The sequence below is a fragment of the Vulpes vulpes genome, chromosome 10 (genome assembly GCF_048418805.1).
Source record: "Vulpes vulpes isolate BD-2025 chromosome 10, VulVul3, whole genome shotgun sequence".
Lineage (NCBI taxonomy): Eukaryota > Metazoa > Chordata > Mammalia > Carnivora > Canidae > Vulpes > Vulpes vulpes.
In genome coordinates, this window is record NC_132789.1 from 15,599,340 (window position 1) to 15,627,021 (window position 27,682).

General features: G+C 43.0%; 1 protein-coding gene across 1 annotated transcript in view; it reads left to right on the top strand.

The window, feature by feature from the left end:
* Positions 1-5,583: 5,583 nt before the first annotated feature.
* Positions 5,584-27,682, top strand: part of CCDC60 (coiled-coil domain containing 60) — a 152,668-nt gene continuing 130,569 nt past the window's right edge. Inside the window, exon 1 of the mRNA XM_072722964.1 lies at positions 5,584-6,124. Coding sequence (XP_072579065.1) covers positions 6,044-6,124 — 81 coding nt within the window. The 5' untranslated portion in view covers positions 5,584-6,043. The remainder of the gene's footprint in view (positions 6,125-27,682) is intronic.

A 27,682-nucleotide genomic window follows, 5' to 3' on the forward strand; every position in this document is an offset into this window, starting at 1 on the left:
AAGGAAGAAGGGAGGGAGGGAGGGAGGAAGGAAGGAAATTAGTTCAGTTTTCCAGGACAAAGAGCTAATTATGTCAGCCAGAATTTATTTTGTGCCTATTATGTGTTATGTTTCTTAGCCAGCATATGTATTAACATATGTTTTGTATCTAATATATGTAGACGATAGGAAAATATAGGCAGAGAGATCGATAATTATGTCATTTAACCCGCTAAAGGCCCTCTAAGTTCAGTGATTTGGTTTTTATTCTTCATCATAAGGCAATGGAAGCTTATATAAGTTAAGAAACTTGCCCAGGGTCACACAGCCAACATACAGGATTAAAAATCCAGACTGAAACTCAGTTCTATTTAGCTTAAATGAATGTTTCTATCTTATGTAAAACAGCAGCTTACCAACAGGATGTGTGGCAGGGGTTCCTACCCCTACCTGTGTGTTAGAATCATCTGGGAACTTTATTTTTATTTAATTGAAAATTCAGCGATGCTTACTATTTAATTTTAAGTCACTAACTCTGCCGAGCTGTGCTGAGCCTCCTTCTTATTATCCTAAGCCGTTGGTGCAATCCTGCTATATCCAGGTCCTGCAAAGTCACATTTTGAGGCCATAAATAAATTGGGGTGAAGAGGGACGTGAAACCCAAGGAAGATTCGTGGTGTACTTGTTTCATGAGGCCTGCTGGAACAAATCATCACAAAATGAGTGTATTAAAACAACAGAAACTTATTCTCTTGTGGTTCTGGAGCTGGAAGTCCAGAATCCAGGTATTGGCAAGGATGGGTTTCCTCCAAAGGCTCTAGGGCAAGACCCTGCCTCGTCTCTCTCCTAGCTTCTGGTTGTTCCTGGCAATCCATGGTGTTCCTTGGCATGTAGAGGCATCACCACAGTTTCTGCCTTCATTGTCACAGGGCATTCGGCCTGCGTGTCTTCTGTCTCTACATTCAAATTTCTTCCCACTTATAAGGACACCAGTCATGGCATCCTAATATTTCACCACCCTAATCCAGTAGGACCTCATGGTACCTTGATTATACTTGCAAAGACTCTGATTCCAAATAAGGTTGCATTGACAGGTATCAAGATTTAGAACCTAAAACATCTTTTGAGAGGGACACAATGCCATCCACACAGGTAGGAGGCACATACTGAACAGGAAATTGTGGGCTACTTGAAAATCCATGGGAATACCGGGCAGGGGACTGTTTTCCTACCTGGGATGGGGGTGGGATTCTGTGGATGTGAAATAAAATAAGGCTTCCCCCCAAAAAGCTAGAGAGTTGGCAGAGTTTGCAGATATGACTGCAGGTTGTTCTGCTGAGATACACACACACACACACACACACACACACACACACACCCTTTAAATGAAAGAGCATCAAGACCATGTGACAGAGTGCTGAAGTCAATCATTGAATCCACAATCATAAAACCTGGGTTTGTCTCAGACAATCCGCACCACTAAGAAAGTGCGAAATCCCAAGTACTTCAATTTCTGCTTTTGTAAAATGGGATTAATTATCCCATACCTCCAACCTGTCCCCAGCCCAGGATGCTGGGAGATAAAGCATGTCCAAAAGGAGAGCATTATTCATGGAGGTAGCTTGGGCCACATCCTAGAATCCAGTGTGGGAAATTCACTAAGAATATTCCTGGAGACCACAACCACAACCCCGCAACCACACCTGGTATACCAAAGCAGAGGAGGAAAGAGGAGAGAGAAGATCATAAACACTGAATTTTCTTCTCCTCATTTACAAAGATCCACCCTTCTTAGAGTGCAGTTGGGAAGATAAGGTAGGAATGGGTTCTGACCCCCCCCCAAGGGTCAATGTAGCCGGCAGAAAGTCTTCTTCAATCTAATGAAATACGGAAGTCCTCGGAGGTGGTGCAAATACCCATTAGGCAGTGGTATTTCGTCCTGGCAGCAATTCATGGATAGATTGCCAGCTACCAGGTGTCAAGGGAGCCCCGAGTTTTACTTTTGCCTTGGGCCCCATAATTTGTAAATCCAGTGCTGGCATTTCAGTAAAAACACCCAGAAGGAGTTCTCTGGGTGCTAGCTGCAACACAGAAAAGTATATTAAAGATATTCAGAAAACGATGACTTCTCCAATAGGTTTTTAATGCCAAACATATGTACTCCTCGCCGAAATTCGAGTGTTTAGCAGATTCTGAGATTTCACTTCAACTACCCCAGCTGGCGTCCGACACATTCCACAATTTTTCTTCTGCTTGATACGTCTATTTTTAATCCCTTCAGATGCCTTTCTTTTTGGCAAATTGGGAGGAGAGAGTGCCTGTCGCCCCGCGTCTTTCAGTTCATATTTTGCATAAATCAACCAGGAATTAAGAATTAAACAATCACTTCATATCTTAGTTGTCAAATATTTCACTGTTGGGAGATGCATTTGCATATCTGGAAACATGCTGGCCTCTCGGTACATCAGGGATGTGGAGAATATAAAGAAACTCTTTGGGATACCCATAAGAACAACAGCAGGAAAGGGATTTGGAGCAAGGTCGTCAAAAAAGGTGGCAAGTCCACCTTCTAACTAGGTAAGGAGGAGGGCCCAACCTACGTCAGGTTGCCCAGAAGCAGACCCAGAACAAGAGTTTGGATAGAAGTGGTTTCCTTGGGGCCCATCCAAGCAGTACCTTCAAGGGAGTGGGGAAGTAAAATGGAAAAAGAAGAAGCCAATGCTGGGTCATTCATCCATGAACAGACAATTGCTATAGGCGAGTCAGTCCTGAATGAGACCTTTGGGGGAGTATAGGGCACATGCCAGAGATGTCTTACCCAAGGGGGAGTCATTACTTTCGGGCTACCCTTGTGGGTGTTAACTTCTTGCACATCCAGGCTGCTCAGTTCAAAAGGAAGACAAGCTTATGGCCCTGTGGTTCCCAAACTATGCACCAAGGCACCCTAGGGTGCCACAGAAAATTCACAGGAGTGAATAGGGATATTTTAAATATTTGAAGGAAACAAAGTGACATCTATCCAACACTGTATGAGCTATTGGCCTATTGATTTATGTCCCCTCTCCTGTCTCCCCCTCAATTTCATATATTGAAGTCTTAACCCCCAGTACTATAGAATGTGACCTTATTTTGTTGAATACCTTTCTTGCTGGGGAACTCATTCTTTCCCTATGGAATATACCACTTCTTAAACATAAAAGAGAAATAGCATGCTAAAGGCCTAGCTGGGTACCAGGCTCTATACATTCATTATTTTACTTAGTGCTTCCAACGGCCTCAAGTGGGCATAATCATCACTATTTACATATGTGGTGAAATTGGAACTGGGAGAGATAAAAATCCCTTGACCAGGAGCGCATTACCAATCAATGGCAGAGCCAAGATTTGAACACATGTCTTTTCAATTCCACACCTTTTCTACTTGCAATTATTACATGGCTCTGACGGCTGGGTATTAATCACAAAAGAAATAAGAGCTCGCATTTACTGAGCACTTCCTTTTTGCTAGGCATGGTGCTTCCCAGGGACTATCTGTTTGGTTTTCCTCAGAGTCCTTTAAGATTATCACTGAGGCAGCTCAGTGGCCAAGTCAGTCTGGTTCCAGAGCCTATGCCTTTTATTTCTTTATAAATATTTTTATTTATTTTAGAGAGAGAGAACGTGTGCATGAGTGAGCAAGGAGCGGGAGGGCAGAGGGAGAGAATCCAGAACAGACTCTGCACTGAGCACATGGAGCCCGACATGTGGCTCGATCCTATGACCTGAGCTGAAATCAACTGACTGAGCCACCCAGGTACCTGGAGTATGCCTTTTAAATGGTACTCTGTTGTGTATTTCTTTATGTTGAGCCCAAACCCTCTTCCTATTCTTTGGATGCGTAACAGGGCTAGCTGAGTCCTTCTTTATCAAGCCTGCCCTTTAAAGCTGTATGAAGATAGCCCTGTGTCTTCCTGTTCAGAGCTGAACACTTTCCACACCATCTCGCTTTCTCATCCTATCTCCTCCCGAACCCTATCTACTGAACACAGTTCAGTTTATCTGCAACTTTCTGGTTCCTTTGTGAAGCCCACAAAGGAAGCAGGAGGGCCAAAACTCCCTGTGAAAGGGAAGGTGAGACTCAGTCTTCAGGCAATGGTGAGAAACTGATGACTTCTGAGCATCAGCATCTGGAGCTGTGTGGTGGGGCATTTTGTACTTGGTGGAGGGTCATCTTGCAGCAGGTGCCTTCTGAAGAGAAACTGAGGAGGTCATCACATGGCCATGATGACATCATAATCCTCAGCAGCTCCAGGTTTAGAGATAAAACATGAATCAGATTGATTCCATGTGAAATAATGCCAAGGATAACACATGCAAATCAGAACATGTGCAATAAATCTTCTGCAAGCTGAGGACCGGCCCCATAGGGTTACTGGAAGAATTACATAAATTAATGTATGGAAAGTGCTTAGTAGAGCACCTGGCATGGAGTGAATGATCAATAAATAAATATTAGTATTAATGTCAGCTGTGAAATGAACACTGCATGTAAAAATGAGTAATTCTTTCTGAGGATGGGATGTCAGGAAATAATAATAGTTGCCACTAGGATTCCTCATGTGCTCAGCCTTTACATATATTATCTGTTTTAATCCCTGACAACCTGTGGAAAAGTTATTTTTCCTATTTTAAAGATAGGGAAGCCAAAGCCTAGCAAAATTAGGCACCTTATCCTGGGTCATGCAGCTAAGTGGTTAAGAACTTGGGTTTTAGATTCAAATAGGTCTGGCTTTTTTTTTTTTTTTAAGATTTATTTATTTATTTTGGAAAGAGAGCCTGAGCACAGAGGGGTGGGGCAGAGGCAGAGGGAGAGAGAATCTCAAGGAGACTCCCCACCCAGCAGTGAGCACATAGCCATGGGGCTCCATGTGGAACTCGATCCCACCACCCAGAGATTAGGACCTGGGCCATATCAAGAGTCAGATACTCAACTGACTGAGCCACCCAGGTGCCCCAAACAGATCTGGTTTTGAATCCCAGTTCAGGAGATTTCTGTGTGACCTGAAGCATATCATTCAATTTCTCTGTGCCTCGGTTTCCTAGTCTGTTAAATAGGGTAATAAGAAACTTTCCTTGAAGATGTGTTGCAGGGAGGGAGTCAATATATGTAAAATGCTCAGAGCAGTGTCTAGCACATTCTAAATACTCATTAGATGTATACATGTATATGTGTGTGTGTATATATATACACATACATATATATGGGGGCTTTGAAGTATGCATAGGAGTTTGTCGTGTGGAAAGAGAAGAAATATGCATCTCAAGTTAAAGTAATTGCACTACCAACCTAAGGCACAAGAAATCACTAGCAGGTTAGTAGCAGGACAGAGCAGAGTTTGGAAGGAAGGAGTTGCTTGTAGTTAGGTGGAGAGAAAAGGTCAAGGTCCTCAGGTGTAAGAGAAGAAACGGGAGTTTGGAGAATGTGGCTCCCTGGTGATTGCCAGCTCCTGGCCACCATCCCCGCTGCTCCGGGGACTTCGCGACCCCGCCCCCACCAATCCCAGCCAATGAGGAAGCCCTCCACAGCGTCTCGTTGCCAAGCAACTGTGTTGGCTCCTGTCTGGCAGTTAGCCAGCTTTCTCTCCCTAAGAGTAGGAAAACTTGAGCCTCATGTCCGGGACACCTTAGGGTAGGGGTCTGGCGGCCCCTCGGTGGGCCTTCTTCAGATTTTGTCGGTGGCGTTTTATTTTTTTAGTTCATGTTTTATTTTCGTTTATATTAGAGAAATTTAACACCTTCCAAAGAGGGGGGAAGCTCCTGAAAGTTTGTAGCTTTCTAAAAACCTGAGTAATTCCGGGCTTGCTTGATTCCACCCCTTCTGGACTTCCTTATCCTGTTTGTGGGAAACCCAGATGACTTGCTTTCTTTACTCCTGGGTCAGAGCCTCTTTGGAGTCTGTGTAATTGGCTTTGGGAATCAGGAAGAAATTGCTAGAGCCTTTTTCACCAGTGGCTGCTGAAGTAGAAGATTCTGGGGGAAAAACCCTCTTTGGGGGGGCCCAGGTTCTGCCTGAGAGATTTCCAAGATGACCAAGATACCACCCATCAAGATGCACAGTATACCCAACGGAGCGGCCCCCTTTTATGCCTCAGAACATCTAACACAGGTAGGCCTCCCCTATCTGCCGAAACCAATCATGTTTTCAAGACCAAGTGAAATAGAAATTAGCCTTCAGGCCAACAAGGGACAGGGGAAGAGAGGAGTCATGGTGTAATTAAATTGTCGAGACACATCCTTGTTGCTATCAATGGTTGGTTTCTCGTAAAGAATGAAAACGCCAGCCAGAACACTGAGCTGGGCCATCCTATTAGGCAGTAATTCCAAAATGATAGAATAAATCGGCAGTGACACTGTAGAACATCAGAAAAAAATTAAGATGAATTGTAGGTTTGCCATTGCAGAAATTATTTTCAGAGATCCACTGGGCTCGAGGTATGGCACATCCTCTTTCTATGGAAAGACTGCAGAGTCAAACTTTTGGTTTTGAAGTCTGACTTTGTTACTCGCCAACTATTGATATAAGACAAGATGCTGGGGATCCCTGGGTGGCACAGGCGTTTGGCACCTGCCTTTGGCCCAGGGCACGATCCTGGAGACCCGGGATCGAGTCCCACATTGGGCTCCTGGTGCACGGAGCCTGCTTCTCCCTCTGCCTGTGTCTCTGCCTCTCTCTCTCTCTCTCTCTCTCTCTCAACTATCACAAATAAATAAATTAAAAAAAAAAAAAAGACAAGATGCTGTGCATCCCTGAGCCCTTATTACCTCATGTCTGCAAAGTGAGAACAAGGACATCAACTAGGCAGAAACAATGTTAGGACTAAGGAAGCTGTGGAAATTGGTTAACACCATGCCAACACTTGATAGTGTTCTCATGTGACATAAAATTACATGTTGTTTATGTGATATATGACATGATATAAAGTTATATGTGATATAAAATATTGTTATTGATTTTTGAGATATAAAATATTGTTATTGTTACTGATTTTTTTTTAGAAAAATCATTAATATGTATTTAATGACCACAGTCAGGTGTTCCTGTGTTCAAATGATCATAACTGGGTAGGCTAGTTCTGTCTGTTATTGTATCTGCACACCTGTATATCACCACTGATTGGCCAAGGTAGGTGAAGAGTGGGAGAGAGGGTCACAGGTAACCCCGGCCCACTGTGGCATATCTTACAGCTCAGAGTTCTATCCCAGAAAGGAGGGCCTGGGGAGAAGTTGGTGCACAATGCAGAGCTTAAAACTCACCCATGCTTCTCTGGTAGTCCAAAGTGTTCCTAAGCTTCTACCTTCTAAGAATTAGCACATCTGTACTCACTCCTCATTGTTCAGCTCTCTTAGTGAGCTCACTCTGCAAGATGCAGTCTTCATGTATCTCCTTTCATCTCAAAATGCTGCACAGAAGTGAGTTCCATCTGGAGCAGTCCCCTCTGGGACTGAACTTCCTTAGCAGTAGCGGGAGAGGATGAGGAGCGAGGTGGGCTTTTTAGAAGCAGAGGGGAGTGTGAGAGCATGCACAGTGGACCTAAACAGCCTGGGTTTGAATCCTGGATCTGCCCCTTAGCAGCCCCGTGATCTTGGGCAATTTACAGAATGTCTCTGCTGCAGTGTTACCATCTGTCAAAGGGGGATCTCATTGTACCTTCTCTTGACACATAGCGAACACTCCCTAGAATTTAGTTACATGGTTATTTCCTCCATTTGGCAAACATTCATTGAACCCCTGTTACATGCTAAACATTTGCTCTTGTAAGAATGGGACTTGCCTTTAAAAATTTCATGATCTAGAGAGTCGAAGAAGGTAGAGGAAGGTACAGAGGGTGACCACATCTTTCTTGGGAAGAGGTTGGTGGAACTCAGGAAGGTCAAGAAAAGGAAAAGAGGTTTCCAGGGAACTTGGATAAACCAAGACTTCAGACACGAAAGCTTCATTGAAATCCCGCTGCCCCTGCCCCACTTTCTAGGAAATAATGAAGACTCTAGGGTGTCACTGGCTCACATCTGAATTATCATGCTTGTAGAAATTGCAACTTTTTAGAGTTGCTGTAAAGCATTGGTTAACCTAAACAAGGCTAACTAGAAAGTGACAAACCACAAGAAAATCCATACAGATTAGGATCACCTTCTGGTGTCAAACTGGTAACAATTACAGCACAGTTGTAGCAATGGGAATAGTTGGCATATCTTGAGTATTTACCACCTGCCAGATTTTGACCTAGAGCTTTCAGTGCCATCTACACTTCAGGATGAGCTGCTACCTCCTCACTAGATAGATGGAGGCCCAGGGAGAAGAGATCCCTTATCCAAGGGCACTGGCCAGCAGGGAATGGATTTGAACTTGGGTCTCTCTGTCTCCAGGGATCAAGCGCTCCTGCCTTCCCATGCTAAATCAGGCAGTGATAGAGAGATTAGCATGCACAACAGGGGGTTACAAAAAGAAGGTGTAAGTGCAGTCACTGGCTTCAGATAGCTGAAAGCTATTATTTGGGGGCAGGGTGTGCCACATAGAGAATAACAAATGCCAGGCAGCCAGGTAAGTGTCCACTGAAGAGTAACTGGATTCTCAGAGGAGGAAGTGAGGCCACACTGGGCTGCATGGTAATACCACCGAATTATAGATCCACTGTGCTCTAGTGTAATGACACCCCCAAAAGGGACCTGAATTTCTCCGAAGCTAGACATTTTCCTTCTCACAGGATGGAAGGTGCTACATCATAACGAATGTTGCAATGGCACCCTGCCTTGCACAATGCTTTCATGTAGTTTTTAAAAACATGAATAATATATGCAAATCCTCTGCTTGAATGTCTTTTGTTGAGGAAACCTTGTAGCTCGCCCTAATATTGGGCTCCCTAATCTTTTAGGGAGTTCCTTTTCCCTTTGTTTCCCAAGGAAGCCGAAAGAGAAAGCTAATGGGATTAGCCATGGGGAAGGGAGGAGGAGCGGGGAGGGTGCAGATTACCAGAGACTGTACATTTTCTTCCTTGAAAGGGGCTAAAAAAAGAGACACACTTAGCACACCACCCCCCTCCACGTTTCAGAATGGAAATGCAGGAATGGCATTTGGCCAAAACTATAAAGCTGTGGAATCCTTTAGACAGGCTCTGTCTCTTGGTGCCTGAAGTTTCCACTTCGCTGTCATTAAACACCCAGAGAGAAAAGACATGTCCCAAATTTGGGCAGATCCTGAGATCAACCAGGAATCACACTCAGCACTCTGCTCATATCCAGGCTTAGTGTTTTAAAGAGAAGATTCTGCAGCAAACCACGTGAGTTCAAACCCCAACTTTGCTACTTACCAGGCTGTAGGGCCTTAAGCACAAGAGTTACCTGAGCCTCAGTTTCCATGTCTGTGAAACGGGCATATCACATTTTATCTAATCTGTCTTCCATTTCAAGATGCATCATACTTTTTTTTTGTGCCACTGAGAAAAAAAAAATCTACTGATTAAACTATAACCTACTTTCAATGATAAGATGTGCCCCAGTTTCAGAGATGCTAAATGTGGAAAGGAAACGTGCATCTCAGAATAGATGAAACAGCTAAAAGTGCTCTCCTGTCATAGGGTGTTATGGGGATTAGATGAACTGATATGGGTAAAAAAGCTCTTAGAAAAGAGCCTGGCACAGAGTAAATACCATGCGCTGTTAGCCATTATGGCTTTGTTTAATCCTCTCTCAGATTGTTGTTATTAACTGCCTTTAGGACCTGGGTAGACTGAGGCTGGAAGAGCCCCAGGGTTTAGTTCTCTGCTAGGAAGGAAGAAGGGGGCAAAATAAACAGAATCCCAGGTATAGAGAAGACCTTGGCCTGAGCATCCTGCTCCCCCACCCCCTGTGATGAGAACAGAATTGCCTAGAGGAGGTCTCAGGAGTCCAGCCAGTGTTCACGGAGTCAGGCTGCCTTGAATCAGAAAAGGAGAAATAACGTATTTTAGAAAGAGACACCCCCCCAACAAGAGAAACCTGGACTCTTAGCATAAGACATTTCTAGCTGCAAACATAAAATGATTTTCCTCCTTATCCAGATAGCAGAAATTGTGGCCTGAAGAGGTAAGTGGTGAGTTACCACCCGTCTTTGTTGGAAGTGGGCTAAGCACTGGGTGATTTCTCCGGCCTCTAATCACAGACACCACGCCCCCTGCCCCGAATCACTGATTATGCTGGGGTGGGGGTGGAGGGGGCCAGGAAAGAATAAAAGCTCTCCTGACCACTTGAGATTCAATTCTGAAGAATCCTGCCAGCTGCACCTTCATTTTTATCCGACTCATGACTTAGGCCAGGGAAATAGCAGCCAGTCCTTTTCTTTCTCCAAGGGATTCTTCTGGCTCCATTGTTAACTGCATGAGACAATTGCAGAATTCAAGTTGCTTTGTTTTGTTGTTTTTCTTTCTGCCCTGATGCTTTGGACTGGTAATGCCTGCCTTGGTGAATCTTGCTGTGTCTAATTGCAGGTCCATGTGACAGCGAGCTCCCCTTCATGATAAATTGTGGGGAAGGTGCATGTTCATTACCTCCTGACACAGGAAGAGGGATAGGCACTTTCTTTATGCTGGACAAAATGAAGCCAGCTCTTTGTCTGGGCTGCAAACAGGCAGCTGCTCCGCATAGGGAGGTGGTGGGGGCGGTAGAAGAAACACATCAAAGAGTGTAGTTGATGTGATCTAAGCTTAGTGAGGAGGTAGGAGCTTTGCTTTTGAGGTTATACAAAGGTGCGCTCAAATCCCCTCTCTGACAGTCTTTGGTAGGAGGTTCTGTGAAATGGGTCAAATTATAATAGGGTCCACTGCATCCATGTTTTGGAAGGATTAAATAAAATAACACATGTGAAATACTGAGCACAGTCTCAGGACACACTTAGCATCCTCACCTCCAGCCCATTAAGTGATGGCAGTAATTATTACTGGTGTTCCTTGTTCTCCGACAAGACAAGAGTGTCACTGCCCACCACTTTGAGGACGTGTGAGCCCCGATATGAAATCTGGAAGAGGCTGAGTGTTAACTGCAAAGTCCCACAGTGGGGCTCATCATTAGGGAGGCCAAGTCCCAGCATAAGGGTATAAAGGAAGAAGTGGGTCAAGACTAGAAGTGCATGAAGGATGAGGTGCCTTGCAGGAGAAAGTTCATTCTGGTGGCAGAAATGCTTGATCCAGTTAAAAACCTTGTTGTAGAAAAGGGGGTGCCCCTATCATAATTTGAGTTTCTTGGATTTAACTCTCTGCCCAGTCCCATCAACTCATGTTTGAATCCCATGGAGAACCAGGAGGAAGTGAGAAAAAAGGAAAACTCTCTGTATCAATTAGGATCATTTTTTGGCTATAAGTAAGAGAAACACTGAAAAGCAGTGATATAGACAAACATGAATTTATATTCCTCATATAAGAAATCTGGAGGTGAATGCCTGCTGGTATCACTTCAGAACCTCGCTGATATACGAATGGGCAGGTCTTTTTCCCTTATGGTCATAGAATGGCCGCCCCAGCTCCAGGCATCACATCCATATCCCAGCACCAAGAGAAAGTGGAGAGTGTGAGCTATGTCTGTCCGTTTTATGAGGCAAACAAAGGTTTTCCAGGAACTTTTCCTATTTCCTCTTATGTTTCATTTTGCCAGAATAGTGTTGCCTGCCTTTTCTAACTACAAGACAGCCTGGGAAAGGGTGTATCTAGCATGAGTGTGGAAAACAAGGAAAAAGGAAAGATGAAAGTATGGGAGATAGGTACTGGATGGAGTAATCAGAAGTTAATGTGACTCACAAGTGATTTCTCCAAAACTCAGATACTGAGGGGTCCCAAGCAACCCAGTGACAGTGGGACTCTGGGGCCAGGGAAAGGGTGTAGGCCTTCAGTGGAAGCATTCATTCCTTCAATGAATAGTTGTATGTGCCAACCATGATGCTAGGTGTTGGGGGTACAGAGGTGAAAAAAGACATGTGGTTTTTTTTCCTCATGTGGTTACATGAGACACCTTTCTAGAAACTCTGAAAAAGTATATACTTAGAGGGATAATAGGACAAGAGAGAGAGCTGAGACAGTGGAATGTGCGCCATCTTTATTCCTATGACTCCCATCTGGTTCCACCGTTTGGGGGCAGGGAGCTTGAAGAAACTTGGTTAGTTAGACAAGCCCTTGCACAACTGTGGAAGGAGCCCTCTCCCCAACCCCCTTTCAGCATCTTCCTACCCTCCAAATACCCAGCTGTGAGCTGTGAAATTCAGAAGCTGCAGAATCCATGTGGGGTTCGGTGGCGAGTAAGCACCCACACAAAAATATGAGAGAAGCCAATTAAACCATTCTTGGACTGAGTAAACCAACACATTTTTCTCGGAGCTCTTTCTGACAGCTAAATGCAAAATCATAATTGTTGGTAATGGGATACCTTCTCTCATGAGATGGTGGCATTTTTCCCTTCTGAATTCCTGTGTTCAAACTCTGCTGAGAAAATTTCTTGTGAGGGTTCAATTTTGATCGAGTATATCTCTGCCTAAATTGGAATTTATGCAATTGGTAGTTTTATTTAATAACTCAAAAATTAGCCACGTCTGGCCACCAACTTGCAAGCCTGGAAGTGCCTCGGGGTTTCTGGATTTCACAAAGTGAGAAGAGTATACTGCTGGGATGGTTCCTGGGATGGGTTCAGCGTTGTTGGGGCTTCAAAGGGTCCATGGTGGGCTCTAGAACAGACAGAGAAATATGACAGAATGGACAGAAAAAAGACAGAGAATAATGTCCCATAGTAGTCTGGGACACGGGCAAGGTCACCTTCTGAGGTGTATATTTAACACCCACCATAACAGATTTTGCGGGTGAGGGGGGTCAGGCATCTTCTCTCAAGGCACCCACAATTCCATTGAATAACAAATTCAGAAATATCCATGAATCAAGACAGCAAATAAGAAGCACCAAAAAGAAAAGCAAAAAACATATAGAAGTTTGGAGGTAGAAATAAGTTCTGTCACGGGAAGAAATACACAGTGAAGCCATCTGGTCTGAATCCTCAGCATTGGCTAGGTGGAGATTGAGGTGATACAAGACATTGAACCAAAGCTAAAACTTATTTTCTAATACAGGAGGGAGGGGAGGCAGAGGACTACCAGGCTCCCCCAAGGAGCACGTTCTTTCCTGGAAAAATGACAAAATGCTGCCCCACAGAGCTCCAGTAGATAAACCATTCCATACTCTCCCGCTTCATACACAAAATTACCCAGGTTTCTATCCCAGGGGGTTGTCACATTAGAGAGGATTTTACCCCATGGGTTCTCAGAAAAGCTTTCAATAATCAGAAAGGTCCAGTGTGTTATTTCTTTCAAGGCTTTGCATTTCAGCAGAGCTGGGTTTCTCGATCTTGGCACTGTTGACATGTTGGGCCGATGAGCTGTCCTGTGCTTTGGAGAATGTTGAGCAGCATCTCTGACCTCTGTCCATTAGACATCAGTAGCACCCCCTTCCCCAACTTGTGACAATGAAACCCGTGTTCAGATCTTGCTGAATGTCCCCTAGGAGGCAAGATCATCCCTGGTAGAGAACCTGGCAGTGGAGGACTACCACAGTCCCAAATCCATTGCTCCAGTTGATGGTGAGGCATTCCCCTCACTTAAATACATGATGCTATCGTGTACCCAATTGTTCAAGCAGAAACCCAAACTTCCTCTTTGACCCTTCCCTCCCCATCAACACTTATGTACAACCAGCTGCCCAGGGCAGGTGTTTTACACAACACTGCCTCCTTCCCCGAGGTCACTATCTGGTAGCACTGTCTGTAGCCTGGACTATTCTACTGGCCCCAACTGCCTTCATTACCTTCAATTTGACCTTCCAACCCATTCTCTTTCAGTGCAAGTAGGATATTGTCATTACCCTGAATAGAACAATTAAATGGCCCTCCGATGCCCTCAAAAATGAAGATGAATGTTTTTAATGAGGTTTAAAAGGCTCTGCAGGATCAGGTCCCTGCCAACTTCCCCTGCCTCATCTGTCATTACTTGGCCCCTCCTCGGAAGCCAGACTGGTTTTTGAGTATGTCGTGCTCTCCATCTTCTTCCTCCTTCTAAAATATCCCCTGCCCCTTTTCCTCTGATTTTCCATGACAAGATGTTTCCAGAGCTCTGGACAGTTTCCAGAGTTCTGGACAGGGATGGCTGGCTTCCAATCCCAGCTCTCCCACTACCTAGTCAAATCATTTAACCTTTCTCGATTTCTTCATGTTCATCTGCAGAACCTAAGGAAATCTAAGTTCACAGTTTTGGGGTTCGTTCCTTGCCATGTGACTCTAGGGAGCAAATAATGGCTGTCATTTACTGAGCATCTGTTGTGCATGAGGTGCTTTGTGTACACTATTAAAATAACCCCTCATGACATGGGCAGGTGTTATCATTACCTCTATTTGCAGAGAGAAGGAAAGTGAGGTATGGAGAGATTTTGTAACTTCCCGAGAAACCCAGATAAGAAGGTGGTGGAGTTAGGATTTGAACCCAGGACTGATTAACTGGAGAGACCCAGTACCCTTAAGATAAGCCTGTTTACTGCAGTAACAGTGGGCAGTAAGTAGACAAATATCTCTCCAAATGGGGCATCTGTTGGTTCGATTTTTAAAGCATATATTCAGAAGTATCTGGCAGGAAAAAGGAAAGTGCCAATTTTAGCTGTAGGCAATGCAAACAAGAATGTGACTGTGCCCGTGACCACAGACAAGGACATTTGCATTTTCTTGAGGTCTTGCTAAAATATGCTAGTGAGCTTTTCTGGAAGAGAAACACAGCTAAGGATGGAGTGGGGGGAACCCTGGATGTGGCTTAGACTCATCTTTCTAAATAATGCTCACTTCAATGAAGATTTATAAGCCATTTCTAATTAAAGCCACATTTCTAAGAAAGGCATATTTTGATCCTGGGTCAATATGCTGCCAAGACCTGCTAGATAAAATGGAATGGAAGACAGGCCCAGCTAATGAGGAATGAGGTTCTGGGGTGTATGTGGCTGAGATGTTGATAATCATAAACAGCTTAATTAGGTTGAATAATTTGGGCAAATATCTAGTTAAATGGATTCAGTCTGAATCCAAGGTCTGACCCACTGAATTTTTTATTTTCTACCAAAAAAAAAAAAAATTCTGCATCATAACTGCCTGTTTATTTGTTCCACCCCACCATTTGGAGCTTTTTGAGGGAAAGGACCATGCCTTGCTCACAGTTCTATCTCCAGAGACTAGTGCAATGCCTGGCAATGGATAGAAGTTCAATATTCTTTTTTTTTAAGATTTTATTTATTTATTTATCCACTCATTCATTCATTCATTAGAGACAGAGAGAGAGAGGCAGAGGGAGAAGCAGGCTCCACGCAGGGAGCCTGATGTGGGCCTCGATCCCAGGTCTCCGGGATCACGCCCTGGACTGAAGATGGCGCTAAACCACTGAGCCACCGGGGCTGCCCAAAGTTCAATATTCCTTAGCATCTCTTCTAGGATCAAGGATAATTTCGGATACCAACTAAGGCAGCACATCACTCAGATAACTGTAAATCCATCTGGACAAGGGCTATAAGTATTTTGTTCACAGGTCCTCCCCAGCATATGCTGGGTGCTCCACAAACATGGATACCATTCTAGTACGTGCTATGTGTGTGACCTTGGACAAGTTATGCTCTGATGCCTCAATTTTCTTGTCCCACATATGGAAAATTATAACAGTCCCTGTTTTATAGGGTTATTGGGAGCATCAATGAGATGATGTTCAGAAAAGCCCCTGGCTATGAGTATTCCCTTTACTATATAGTAAGTGCTTATTAAATGCTATCTTTTCATATTCCCACTTAGAGATCAAAGCCACGGGCTCCCAAATATCAAGCATTAAAACATTTAAATACTGACATTTCCAAAGACGATGACTCTCATGCTGATCATTTTTATGCATGCAGGGAAAGGCAGCCAAAAGAGTAACGGGACGAAAATGTTGCATTTCCGAGAGCCCTTGAAGAAAATGCCCAAAAGGCAATTAGTACATGACTTGCCTGTGTTGTTATTGCTTATTAGCTGATCCCATCTTCTACTAATCAAATTGCTTCTTTGATATTTTTAGACCTTTTAAAAGAGGCCTTTCAAAACTCAGGAAGCCAAGCTTGTTGACAGGTACCAAGGAATTTGAGCTACGAATCTGGCATCCTTGTAAGGATGGAAATGGAATGGAAAAATGGCAGGCCTGGGGAACATTCTCTGCAGGGTCCATGGGAACTACCAAGGGAGCCCGGATGCCTTAACTAGCCATCCTCACCTGTCCCTCCCTACCTCAAATCAACAAATCACCTTCCTTGTCTTCCTTTCCTGCAGCTCCAGGGCTTGCAATTTAAATTATCTCAGTAAAAGGCAATTTCTGAGTTTCCTCGGCTGACCAGACAAACTCATGTCTTAGTGTGATTGTGTTAGGACGAGAGCCATGGAATCACCCAAGCTTTGAGTTCTGGTTCTGCTGCTGTTTGCCACCTGCTCTGTGACCTTAGGCTATCTGCTTCACCTCTCTGATGCTGCACTTTCTCAAATGTGATTAAATCTTGTGAAGATTCAAGATAATGTCCATAAAGACTGGATCCAGAATAATAACCGAGATTGATTTATGATTAATACCCTTTTACCTCTTCGTGTTTATGTACATCCCAACTGCCCCATGTTCTTTTGTGTGTAATGCCATTTTTTTTGTGTAATGCCAGTTTTTTTTTGTCATGAAAGATATCATATTGAGAAAGAAATCTATCTTCTCATGAATCATCATTCTTTCAAAGTTGTCCTGGGGATAGCAAAGTGAAGTATGCTTTTGTATCCACCATGGGATTCAAAATGACACTGATGTTTCAAAATTAAATAAGGTATTAGATGGTTGTGATGATGATACTAGCAATAACTGATATTATTGGTAGAGTACTTCCCATGTGCCATGCCAAGTTCTTATGTGAATTACCAAATTTCATCCACTTGACAATGCTAAGAGGTGGGCACTAGTTATCCCATTTTGCAGGTGAGCCAACTGAGGCTGAGAGATAACTTGACCAGAGTCCCACAGCTAGTTAGGGGCCCATCTGGCCTTCAAACCCAAGTTGGGTCAGACTGCAAAGTTCCCATCCTTAAACATTATGTATATATTACTTTGCAAAGTAAGCCTGACCAGTTCTGAGGGTGAGTGGGTAGAGGGCAAATATGTCTCTACTCTTGAAAGAAGAGCATGAGGAAGGAAAACCACCTACTAGAATAGGCTTTGGGAAAGTAGAAGAAATACTGACTACATCTCATAGATCATTCACTTCTAACTTGTCCTCACTGGCCAAGGTGAAAGTTCAGGGGGGTGTTTCAAGGATACTCCAGTCACCGCAGAAGTCCCTGAAGTCAGCAGCTGGCAATCATTGCACAGGACTCTCATTTCTCTCTAGCCCATTGCCAAAAATCGCATGAAACCTCCATCCCATCTTTTATAATACCAGCATTACAAAAGCAGCCTTTCTGTTGAATGAAGCCCAGGATCTAATCAAAACACAAATTAAAAAAAAAATTATGTATTTTTTTGCCTCCCCTGTTCCCTTCAATGATTTTCACTAGGGGAAGCTTTTCTTGCGCCCCCAGCATATGGATGAGGTGTCTGGGACTTTTCTGCTTGCCCTTGGGTGGTAGCCAGCCTCGCGGTTTCTCCAAGTCACAAGGCACAGTCACGATTCAGAAATTAAAAGCATTGATTCTGGGTATTAATATATTAAGCAACACTTCAACCTTCCTTCAGGGCAAACAGTGTGCTTCCTCTCCTACCTGTGGAGGACAGCTTAGGATGGCCTCCTGCAGGCCACCTGCCACTAGGGAGGGCGGTGTGGGGCATGCCCCTTCCTTTACCCACAGAGGTGCCCCTGCTCCCTTTAGCTTTCTGTGTTGGCTGGAAGGGACAATAGGGAGAACAGATAAGTTCTCAGCGGTATTGCCATAAGAGATCTGTATTCTTTTAGGGCCTCGCAGGTGTCTAAAGCTCGCTTTTTTTTTTTTGTGCCCAAGATTGCAAATCCGAGAAACCACCAAGGAGCCGACACCGATGCAAACACATGAGGGTTTATTTACAAGCTCGAGCTTGGGTCCAAGTATACCTGACACAGCAGAGCAGAGACTTGGACCCCGAGGTGGGTTTTAGCTTAGTTTTAAGGGCTGGTCTAGGGGACCTCCAGAAGGGGTGGAGGAATTCCTCAAGTTCTGTTTACATTTTGATATGGGGCCTTCAAGGGCATTGAGCTCTGTTCTTATTCTAATATAGGGCTTCCTGCCACTGGCTTGGGCTCTGTTCTCATTCTAATAGGGGGCTTTCTAGGATGTCAAGATGTAAGCTCATGTAACTGAAGGGATGTAAAGTTCAGCTCTTCTTCACAGGGGCCTGGGATGGCTGTACTTGTGCTAACGCTGAACTTAAAGTGGAATGGCCTTAATTTTTTCGGCCTCCACACTTTTCTCCAGTAGGCACTTCTGTTGGCCCTTTGGAAGTCCTCTCTGGCAGCCTTCCAAATGATTCCAGCTTTCTGCATGTTGTCAATCAGGTAAACCAGATTCTGGTTTACCAGTAGTCTGCTCCACCCAGACTCTTGACCTTAGAGTCTCCTGGGCTTCTGGTGGGAGCTACTGTGGGCAGAACCCCAGGGTGATATTCCCGCCTGTCGTGTCCCATCTAGTGCCCAACTTTTACATCTGCTTGACATGCCATCATTTGAAGACAGGCACCACTTCCTAACCCAGCCCTAGCCCCAGCCCTAGGAGCACTCCCTAGCCTGTCCTCTGTCTTCTGAATTTGCCAGGAGAGGGTCAGGGACCAGCTCAGCAGTCCCCCAGCCCCTCTTCAGCAGTGCCAACGAAGCCTTTCTGTCATTCCATTTGAAGTGAAGGACTCCTCCCTTTGGGGTCAGGATTCAAAGCCTCCCAGCAGGTGTCATCGAAGAAATCCCTCCAGAATTCCCTCTCTCCCTTTCCACTCTCTATTCTCAAAGTGACTAAGGATTGAGGGGTCCATTCTGCTACGGCTACCTCGAAGATTCCTTCAAGGTGTTCTTTCTCTCTTGTTTGGAGCATGATGCCTGGGTAGATTAGCTCCCCAATCTATACCATCCTACCTGTTAGCGCACCTTGCTATCCTGCCATGTCCTGAGGGCTCACGATGTGCCCAGTGATTTACAAACATTATCTTGAAGACTGTGAGGGAGGTGTTACCACCTCCATTTTATAGGTAAGAGAAATGAAGTTCAGACACAAAAGGTGACTTGGGTGATGGAGAAGCCAAGACTCAAACCCAGGCCAGTATGGCTCCAAGGTCCTGTTTTGTCCTCTCCGCTCCATGGCCAGAGCTATTAATATTCACTTAGGATGGGGACCTGGCTTCATCCTCAAGTCTCCAAATTCAGTTCCAGACAACGCTGCTGCTACAGCCAAATCCTTCTTGTCACCAAAGCCTTTCTGAGCTCATCAGAAGTTACAGGAGCATCCTGGGGGAGAATGTCACACTGTCCACAGAAGTCACATCAAATGCAGCTGTCTCATGGTTACTCACAAAACAGTGTCCTTTTTCTTCCTTTTGGTATTAGAACATGGTCCTACCACAAATTGACTTGAAAGGAAGCCAGACTCTATTGTTCCTTGTCTACCTGTGAGGGATGATCGCCACTTCTGGCACCTAAAGGACCTGAATTTAATGTAAGGGTAGGGCCCTTAATGAAGGGATGGAGATGTTGGCCAGAGGTCAGACACTCCCCTGAAGCAGCCAGGCCCGATTCAGGGAAAATAAAAAACCACCACTCCTCAGAAAGCAGCTTTTATTTCACTGCAGGTTTGGAAGCTGTGCATCTCTGTCTCTGTTTCTGTCTCTACCACCACTGCCCCACTTCTCTTGCCTTTGTATCATAATGCTTTAACAATATTTGTTAGCTGACAAATGCTACGCTTCCTTTTAGCTTCGTTAATTCTTGTAACATTTTCATGTGTTTAAAAAGAGAAAAAGAAAAGCCCCAGACAGCGTGGCTGTTTGGATGCCAGGGGAAGGCAGCATTTCAGACCAATTGCTAAACCATCCAATCCCACAGACCCACGGTTTCATTAATGTTCTTTCGTCTGCCCTGGATTGTAATGGAGCTCCTTCCGTAATTGTGTACTTTAGGTAAATAGATCGTTGGATAAGATTGATAACAGGGTGGCCCAGGTAATGTTTTACATCAAAGGCAGAAGAGTATGAGGGTGTCTCCAGCTGTAAATGACAGGACCACAATTCATGCTGTGTCGGTTAAGGGTGTGGAGGGCTCTCTCAGCATAAATCAACGTTTTCTGAAGCTTGGCTTTCCTGCTTTAACAAAGAAAAAGGAGCTTTCTTTCCACCTAGACCCAGAGCACAGGGCTTCAGGCAAATGGGGGGTTTGTTTTGATAATGAACTTGATAGCCAGTTACAACTCATTAATACAGACCATGCGATGTCATTGCAGCTAATTCCTTCATTTTACAAAGCCTGGATTGCAACAAAGCATATTATTGGCCCCAAGTGAATTTTTAAAAATGATTAGATGCCACAAAGGCCCAGCGGGTTCAAGGCAGAAATGGTACAGTCGTGTGGAAAGCGCAAATATACCAGTGTGCCTGTGCCGTTGCTGCTGATTCAATCAGGGTCACCAAGCATTCAGACATCCTCTTTTTTTTCACATAGAGATAGACTTCAGGCCAACAGAACCCAAGCCAAAGAATTCTTCCCAGAGGTTCAGGAGGCAGAACAATCCAGACCAACAGATTCCCCAGTTCTGAGAAATGCTGAAGATGAGGAGCCGTCACCCAGAACCCTAGAGTCCTAGAGGGCATCTATCCAGCTGTCTAGCCAAAGCAGAAGCATGTGATGATAATGTGGGTGGCTCTGGAGCCCACCTGGCAGAGGATGAACCCTGCGCTGCTATTTCCCAGCTGTAGAACCCTGACAAATCACCTCTTGCTCCAATCCTCAGTTCCCTTATCAGCAAAATAGGGATAAAGGTGGTTCCTACTTTTAGGATCCTTATAACTTAGGTAACCAGAGTATCTGGTCTCAAAGGGGGCTGACCAGAGGTGGGTGCAGTACTTAGATGTGATCTGATCTATATTTTCTTCCTGGGTTTTGATAAAAATGCTGACCTGGTCCAGAGAGGTATTCAGGGCTTATTGTAACAAGACAGAGTAGGAGCTTCTTTTCTTCAAGAAGCTTTCTCAGGCTCTCTCCTTTGTCTCCTCCCTCCCCAGCTCTGTAGGGTTCCATAGTCTAGGTCCCATCACACACCTGCTCATGGGTCTTGTGTCCCCACCAACAGAAAACGTCACTGAAGCAGGGACTTCCATTAATGCTCTTTGAATTCATCGATTCATTCAACAACTATTTGCAGTACATCTATTACGTGCCAGCCTCGGGGAAGACAATAAATATTTGTTGACTAAATTATTTCAAGATCTTCCTCAAAGAGTGGACCTATTATCTCCTTATACATTTGCTGGCTCTGAACAATAAAAATCCCATTTAAAATGTATTACTCTTGGGACATATTCTTTTAAGTTACCACTTCTCCTTGCCTTTAGGTTTTCTGGCAATATTCTAGAAGCCTGTTCACTTCTGGGAACATGCCCTCCTTGCCATCTTTGGTGAAATTTCTTTGACTATCTCAGGTCACTAGTGCTTTATAGAAGACTAGATTTCCTTAAATGCTGCTCCCGCCCCCCACCTTTGCTTTGTTATCAGAACTTTGCTCACTCAGTCTTTTCATGTCCTTCACATTCATTCATTCTCCATTTAATTCATTTCGTTCAAAATTTCATTTTCCAGAGTCCCTACCCATCCAGTACCATGTTTCTTTCTAGAGCCTTTGGCCATGAGTTCATATCAACCTTTCCACCAGATTTTTTTAGAACATCTCTCTCTCAAGTCTAGTCACAATACAATACCAAGCCCCAGATACATATGCTGTGGTCAGCTTGCCCAAAATTTCTCTCCTTTGTTGCTTCCCGATTCCTTTTTCACTTCATTCCTATTTCTGTCCAGAGATTAGATTCCTGGCAATGCAAATGAGAGATATATAAGATGCTTCACTTTGGGTTTGTAACAAAGACCTGAAGAATTGGCCTCTCATCATTGCAATATCTTGTGTCAGGACTGATTTTGGAGTTTCTAGCATTTCCTGTGTGTTCTGAAGTCTTTTCCCACTATTAGATTTTTCCCAAATCATTTTATTCTCACATGGATACTTAGAAAAAAAACAACAAAGAATACTTTTTTTATTGAAGCATAACATATACAGAGAAAAAGTATGCAAATATAAGTGTACAGTTTGATGAAATTTTACAGTGAAAAGAATCTATGCAACTTCTTCACCAAAGTCAAGGTATAGAGTTTTACCAGAGCCCAGAAACCCCATCAAACTAATCCCCGGACATAAGCCCTTCTTTCCAGTGGTAATCACCTTCCTGATTTTGATTACCATCAGTGTGGTTTACCTTTTTTTTTTTATATATAAGATTTTATTTATTTATCTGAGAGAACACAAGCAAGAGAGCACAAGAGGGGGAAGGGCAGAGAGAGAGGGTCAAGCCGACTCCTCTCTGAGCAAGGAGCCCAACATAGGGCCTGATTTCAGGACCTCCGGATCATGACCTGAACTAATGGCAGATGTTTGACTGACTGAGCCACCAAGGTGCCCCTGGGTCGCCTGTTTTTAAAATGTCATTGAAATGGAATCATAAGTATTTACTTTTTTGGATCTGGCTTCATTTGTATTATGTTTATAAGATTCATTTATGTTTTCATGTGTAATTATCAGATGTGCATTCTTATTGCTGTATATCTACTGTCTTAATTACCACAATTTATCCATTTACCTGGTGAAGGACTTTTGAGTTGTGTTGTTTTGGGGGGAGGAAAGAAGGGATGAGACTATTACAAAAATGCTGACATTTGTACGTGTCCTATAATGAAAAAAATGTGCAGACTTCTGTTAGGTATGTGCACATGGGTGGAATCGCTGGCCACAGGGTATGTATATATTTTCAGCTTTAGTAGAAACCACCAATGCAGCTATCCACAGTAGCTGTAGCCATTTACATCCACACCAGCAGTGTATTAGAGTTCTAGCTGTATCACATCCTCAATAATCTTGGTATCTTGAGTCTCTTTTTTTTTTCCAAGTAGGATTCATGCCAGCATGAAGCCCAACGTGGGGCTTGAACTCACATCCCTGAGATCAAGACCTGAGCTGAGATTAAGAGTCAGACATTTAACCGACTGAGCCACTCAAGCACCACCCCCCATTAATTGAAGTATGGGGTCATAATTAGTTTCAGGTGTACAACACAGTGATTTGACAATTCTATACATCACTCAGTGCTCATCACGAATGAGTGTTGTCACCATCTGTCTCCATATGATATCATTATCATTACAACATTGTTGACTATCTTCCCTATGCTGTACTTTTCATCCCCGTGACTTGTTATTTTATAACTGGATGTTAGTCCTTTTTAATTTTAGTTATCTGAGTGGGTGTTTAGTGGTATCACCTTGTGGTTTTAATTTGCATTTCCCTAATGCCAAATGAGGTTCACATCTTTTTGTAGGTTTATTGGCCATTTGGATACACTCTTCTGTGAAGTGTCTGTCCAACTCTCTTGCTCACTTTCTCATTGTCACATACATCTAAGATCCCCTGCCAAGTGTGGGGAAACTGGCACTTTCGAACAGTGCAGGTCGGAGGTGAAAATCTGTACATTTTTGGAACATGGTTTCAAATATATTAAGATTCTTTATCCAGTCATTTCACTTTTGTTATTGATTTACAATAATGTTTCTATAGTATTATGCTGAGTGAAATAAGACAATTAGAGAAAGACAATTTTCAATATGATTTCACTCATATGAGAAATATAAGAAACGGCACAGAGGATCATAGGGGAAGGGAGGGAAAAACAGAATGGGAAGAAATCAGAGAGAAAGACAAGCCATGAGAGACTCTAAACTATGGGGAAAAAACTTAGAGTTACTGACGGGGAGGTGGGTGGGGGGATGGAGTAACTGGGTGATGAGCATTAAGGAGGGCATGTGATGTGATGAGCACTGGGTGTTATATGCGACTGATGAATTACTGAACATCTGAAACTAATGATATTCTATATGTTGGCTAATCGAATCTAGATAAAAAAATAATGTTCCAATAATTACTGTTCTCAGAATATATGTGTATATATTCAAAATATACATATATTGTTGGATATATATATATATACACATATGTTCTTGAGTATACACACACGCACACAGAAGGATGCTTATCATAGTTAGCTTTTGTCAGAAATCTTTTAGTTGGCCAGTGACAAAACCCTCCTCAAACTCGCACAAGCAAATAAAAAGGTGAGGAAGTGTTAAGACTCACGTTACAGAAAACTCCAGGGGATATGGCTTCCATTATACCAGGATCCAGTTTACACAAAGTCATCAGGAATCTGCCTACCTATATTCACTGTCCTCACTTTCATCCCTGCTGATTTTATTCTAATGCAAAAACTCTCCATTGTGTCTCAAAATGACCATCAGTAGCTCCAGGCTCAAATTCTTCTGGTGTAATAACATTAGGGAAAAAAAGCATCTCTTTCCCAAATGAATCATCAAGAGTTCCATCCATTTGGATATTGCCCATCCCTGGGGTCGACAGACTGGGGTGGGGCGGGGGGTGGTGGTGGTGTCACCCACACCTGTATTGAGGGTGGGGGAAGGGTAAATTCTTGAGAAGAAAATTCAGATGCTTTGATCCAAAGAAGGCAACCCAAATGCTGTAAAGGCAAAAATAGAAAATATCTACTCCAACAGTATCAATATTATTTTTAAAACTGGAAACAACCTGAAATCTACATCAATAGGAGAGTCAAATACACACATACTACAGAATAGTTTGCAGCCTCTAAAATAAATAAAGGAGATCCATATGTATAGACATGAAAAGATGGCCATTATGTATATAGTTGGGGGGGGGTGATTGCTATATGTACATTATAATGAGTGTGACCATGTGATTTCTTGTCCAAACTGGACACTTAACAGGGTGAAGGATATAATTAATTACGCTGGGACAACATATATAATTGGAGATTGCCCTGGGAAAATACATATGAACAGTGGCCAAAATTATAATCCCATGTTTATTCGAATTTCTATATAGCTATGTCTGTAATCTATCTACCCATCTGTGTGTGTGTGTATATATATATATATATATATATATATATATATATATATATATACTTGTCTTTATTTAGTAAGACTTGAAAGTTGAGTGCCTGTCTGGCTCAGCTGGTAGAGAATGCAACTTTTGATCTCAGAGTCATGAGTTTAAGCCCCACATTAGGTCTGAAGCTTACTAAAAAAAAAAAGACCTGAAGATTGACTGTAGGAAGTATGAGAAGAGGGAAAAGGGGGTATATTTTACTTTATTTTATTTTATTTTGTTTTATTTTATTTTATTTTATTTATTTGTTGAGGCATAAGTACATGTAGTAAACTATTTAAATCTTAAGTTGCACCTCAATTAAATTTTACATATCTGTATACCTTGCAACCACCACTTCAATCAAGATAGGAAACATGCATGCTAATCGTCCCAGAAGATTCTCTCAAGTCTCTTCCTTATCAATACTGTCCTCACTCAGAAGTAATGGTTCTTCTAGCTTCTTTCACCAGAAATTGGTTTTTCTCATTCTTGGACTTCATATCATGAAATCGTAAAGCATGTTCTCTCTTATATCTGACTTCTTTTGCTACCATTACATCTATGCAACTTATCAGTGGTCCATCCTTTGTTATTGATGGGTAGTGTTGCATGGCTTGCATACTATGGTTTATTTATACACTGTTCCATCGATGGATATATAGGATGGTTCCAGTTTGGGAGTATTATGAACAAAGCTGCTTGGACATTCTTTTATGTCTTTTGTGTGAACATATATATGCACAATTGTTTTAAGAATTGTTGGGTCACAGAATAGGGGTATGCTTAGTTTTATCAGAAATCACCAACATTCCAAAGTGTCAGCCATGTTTGAGAGTTCCAGTTGCTCTTCATCCTCATCAAAACAGCCTTTTAAGCTTTAGCCATTCTGGTAGATGGGTAGGGAGAGCTGATTGTGACATTAATTTGCATTTTCCTAATGAGTAATGATGTTGAACATCTTTTCCAATGTTGATTGGTCATGTGGAGTCCTCTTTTGTGACGTATCTGAGTCTTCTCTTTTTTCATTTGGGTTATTTGTCTTTTTATTATTGATTTGTAGGAATTATTTATATATTCTAGATATGAGTCCTTTGCCACATGTATATATATATATATATTCATCCAGGCTCTTCTTTTTTTTATAATAAATTTATTTTTTATTGGTGTTCAATTTACCAACATACAGAATAACACCCAGTGCTCATCCCGTCAAGTGCCCCCCTCAGTGCCCGTCACCCATTCACACCCACCCCCTGCCCTCCTCCCCTTCCATCACCCCTAGTTCGTTTCCCAGAGTTAGGAGTCTTTATGTTCTGTCTCCCTTCCTGATATTTCCCAACATTTCTTTTCCCTTCCTTTATATTCCCTTTCACTATTATTCATATTCCCCAAATGAATGAGAACATACACTGTTTGTCCTTCTCCGATTGACTTATTTCACTCAGCATAATACCCTCCAGTTCCATCCACGTTGAAGCAAATGGTGGGTATTTGTCGTTTCTAATTGCTGAGTAATATTCCATTGTATACATAAACCACATCTTCTTTATCCATTCATCTTTCGATGGACACCGAGGCTCCTTCCACAGTTTGGCTCTTGTGGACATTGCTGCTACAAACATCGGGGTGCAGGTGTCCGGGCGTTTCATTACATCTGAATCTTTGGGGTAAATCCCCAACAGTGCAATTGCTGGGTCATAGGGCAGGTCTATTTTTAACTCTTTGAGGAACCTCCACACAGTTTTCCAGAGTGGCTGCACCAGTTCACATTCCCACCTACAGTGCAAGAGGGTTCCCCTTTTCTCCGCATCCTCTCCAACATTTGTTGTTTCCTGCCTTGTTAATTTTCCCCATTCTCACTGGTGTGAGGTGGTATCTCATTGTGGTTTTGATTTGTATTTCCCTGATGGCAAGTGATGCAGAGCATTTTCTCATGTGCATGTTGGCCATGTCCATGTCTTCCTCTGTGAGATTTCTCTTCATGTCTTTTGCCCATTTCATGATTGGATTGTTTGTTTCTTTGATGTTGAGTTTAATAAGTTCTTTATAGATCTTGGAAACTAGCCCTTTATCTGAGAGGTCATTTGCAAATATCTTCTCCCATTCTGTAGGTTGTCTTTTAGTTTTGTTGACTGTATCCTTTGCTGTGCAAAAGCTTCTTATCTTGATGAAGTCCCAATAGTTCATTTTTGTTTTTGTTTCTTTTGCCTTCGTGGATGTATCTTGCAAGAAGTTACTGTGGCCAAGTTCAAAAAGGGTGTTGCCTGTGTTCTCCTCTAGGATTTTGATGGAATCTTGTCTCACATTTAGATCTTTCATCCATTTTGAGTTTATCTTTGTGTATGGTGCAAGAGAGTGGTCCAGTTTCATTCTTCTGCATGTGGATGTCCAATTTTCCCAGCACCAT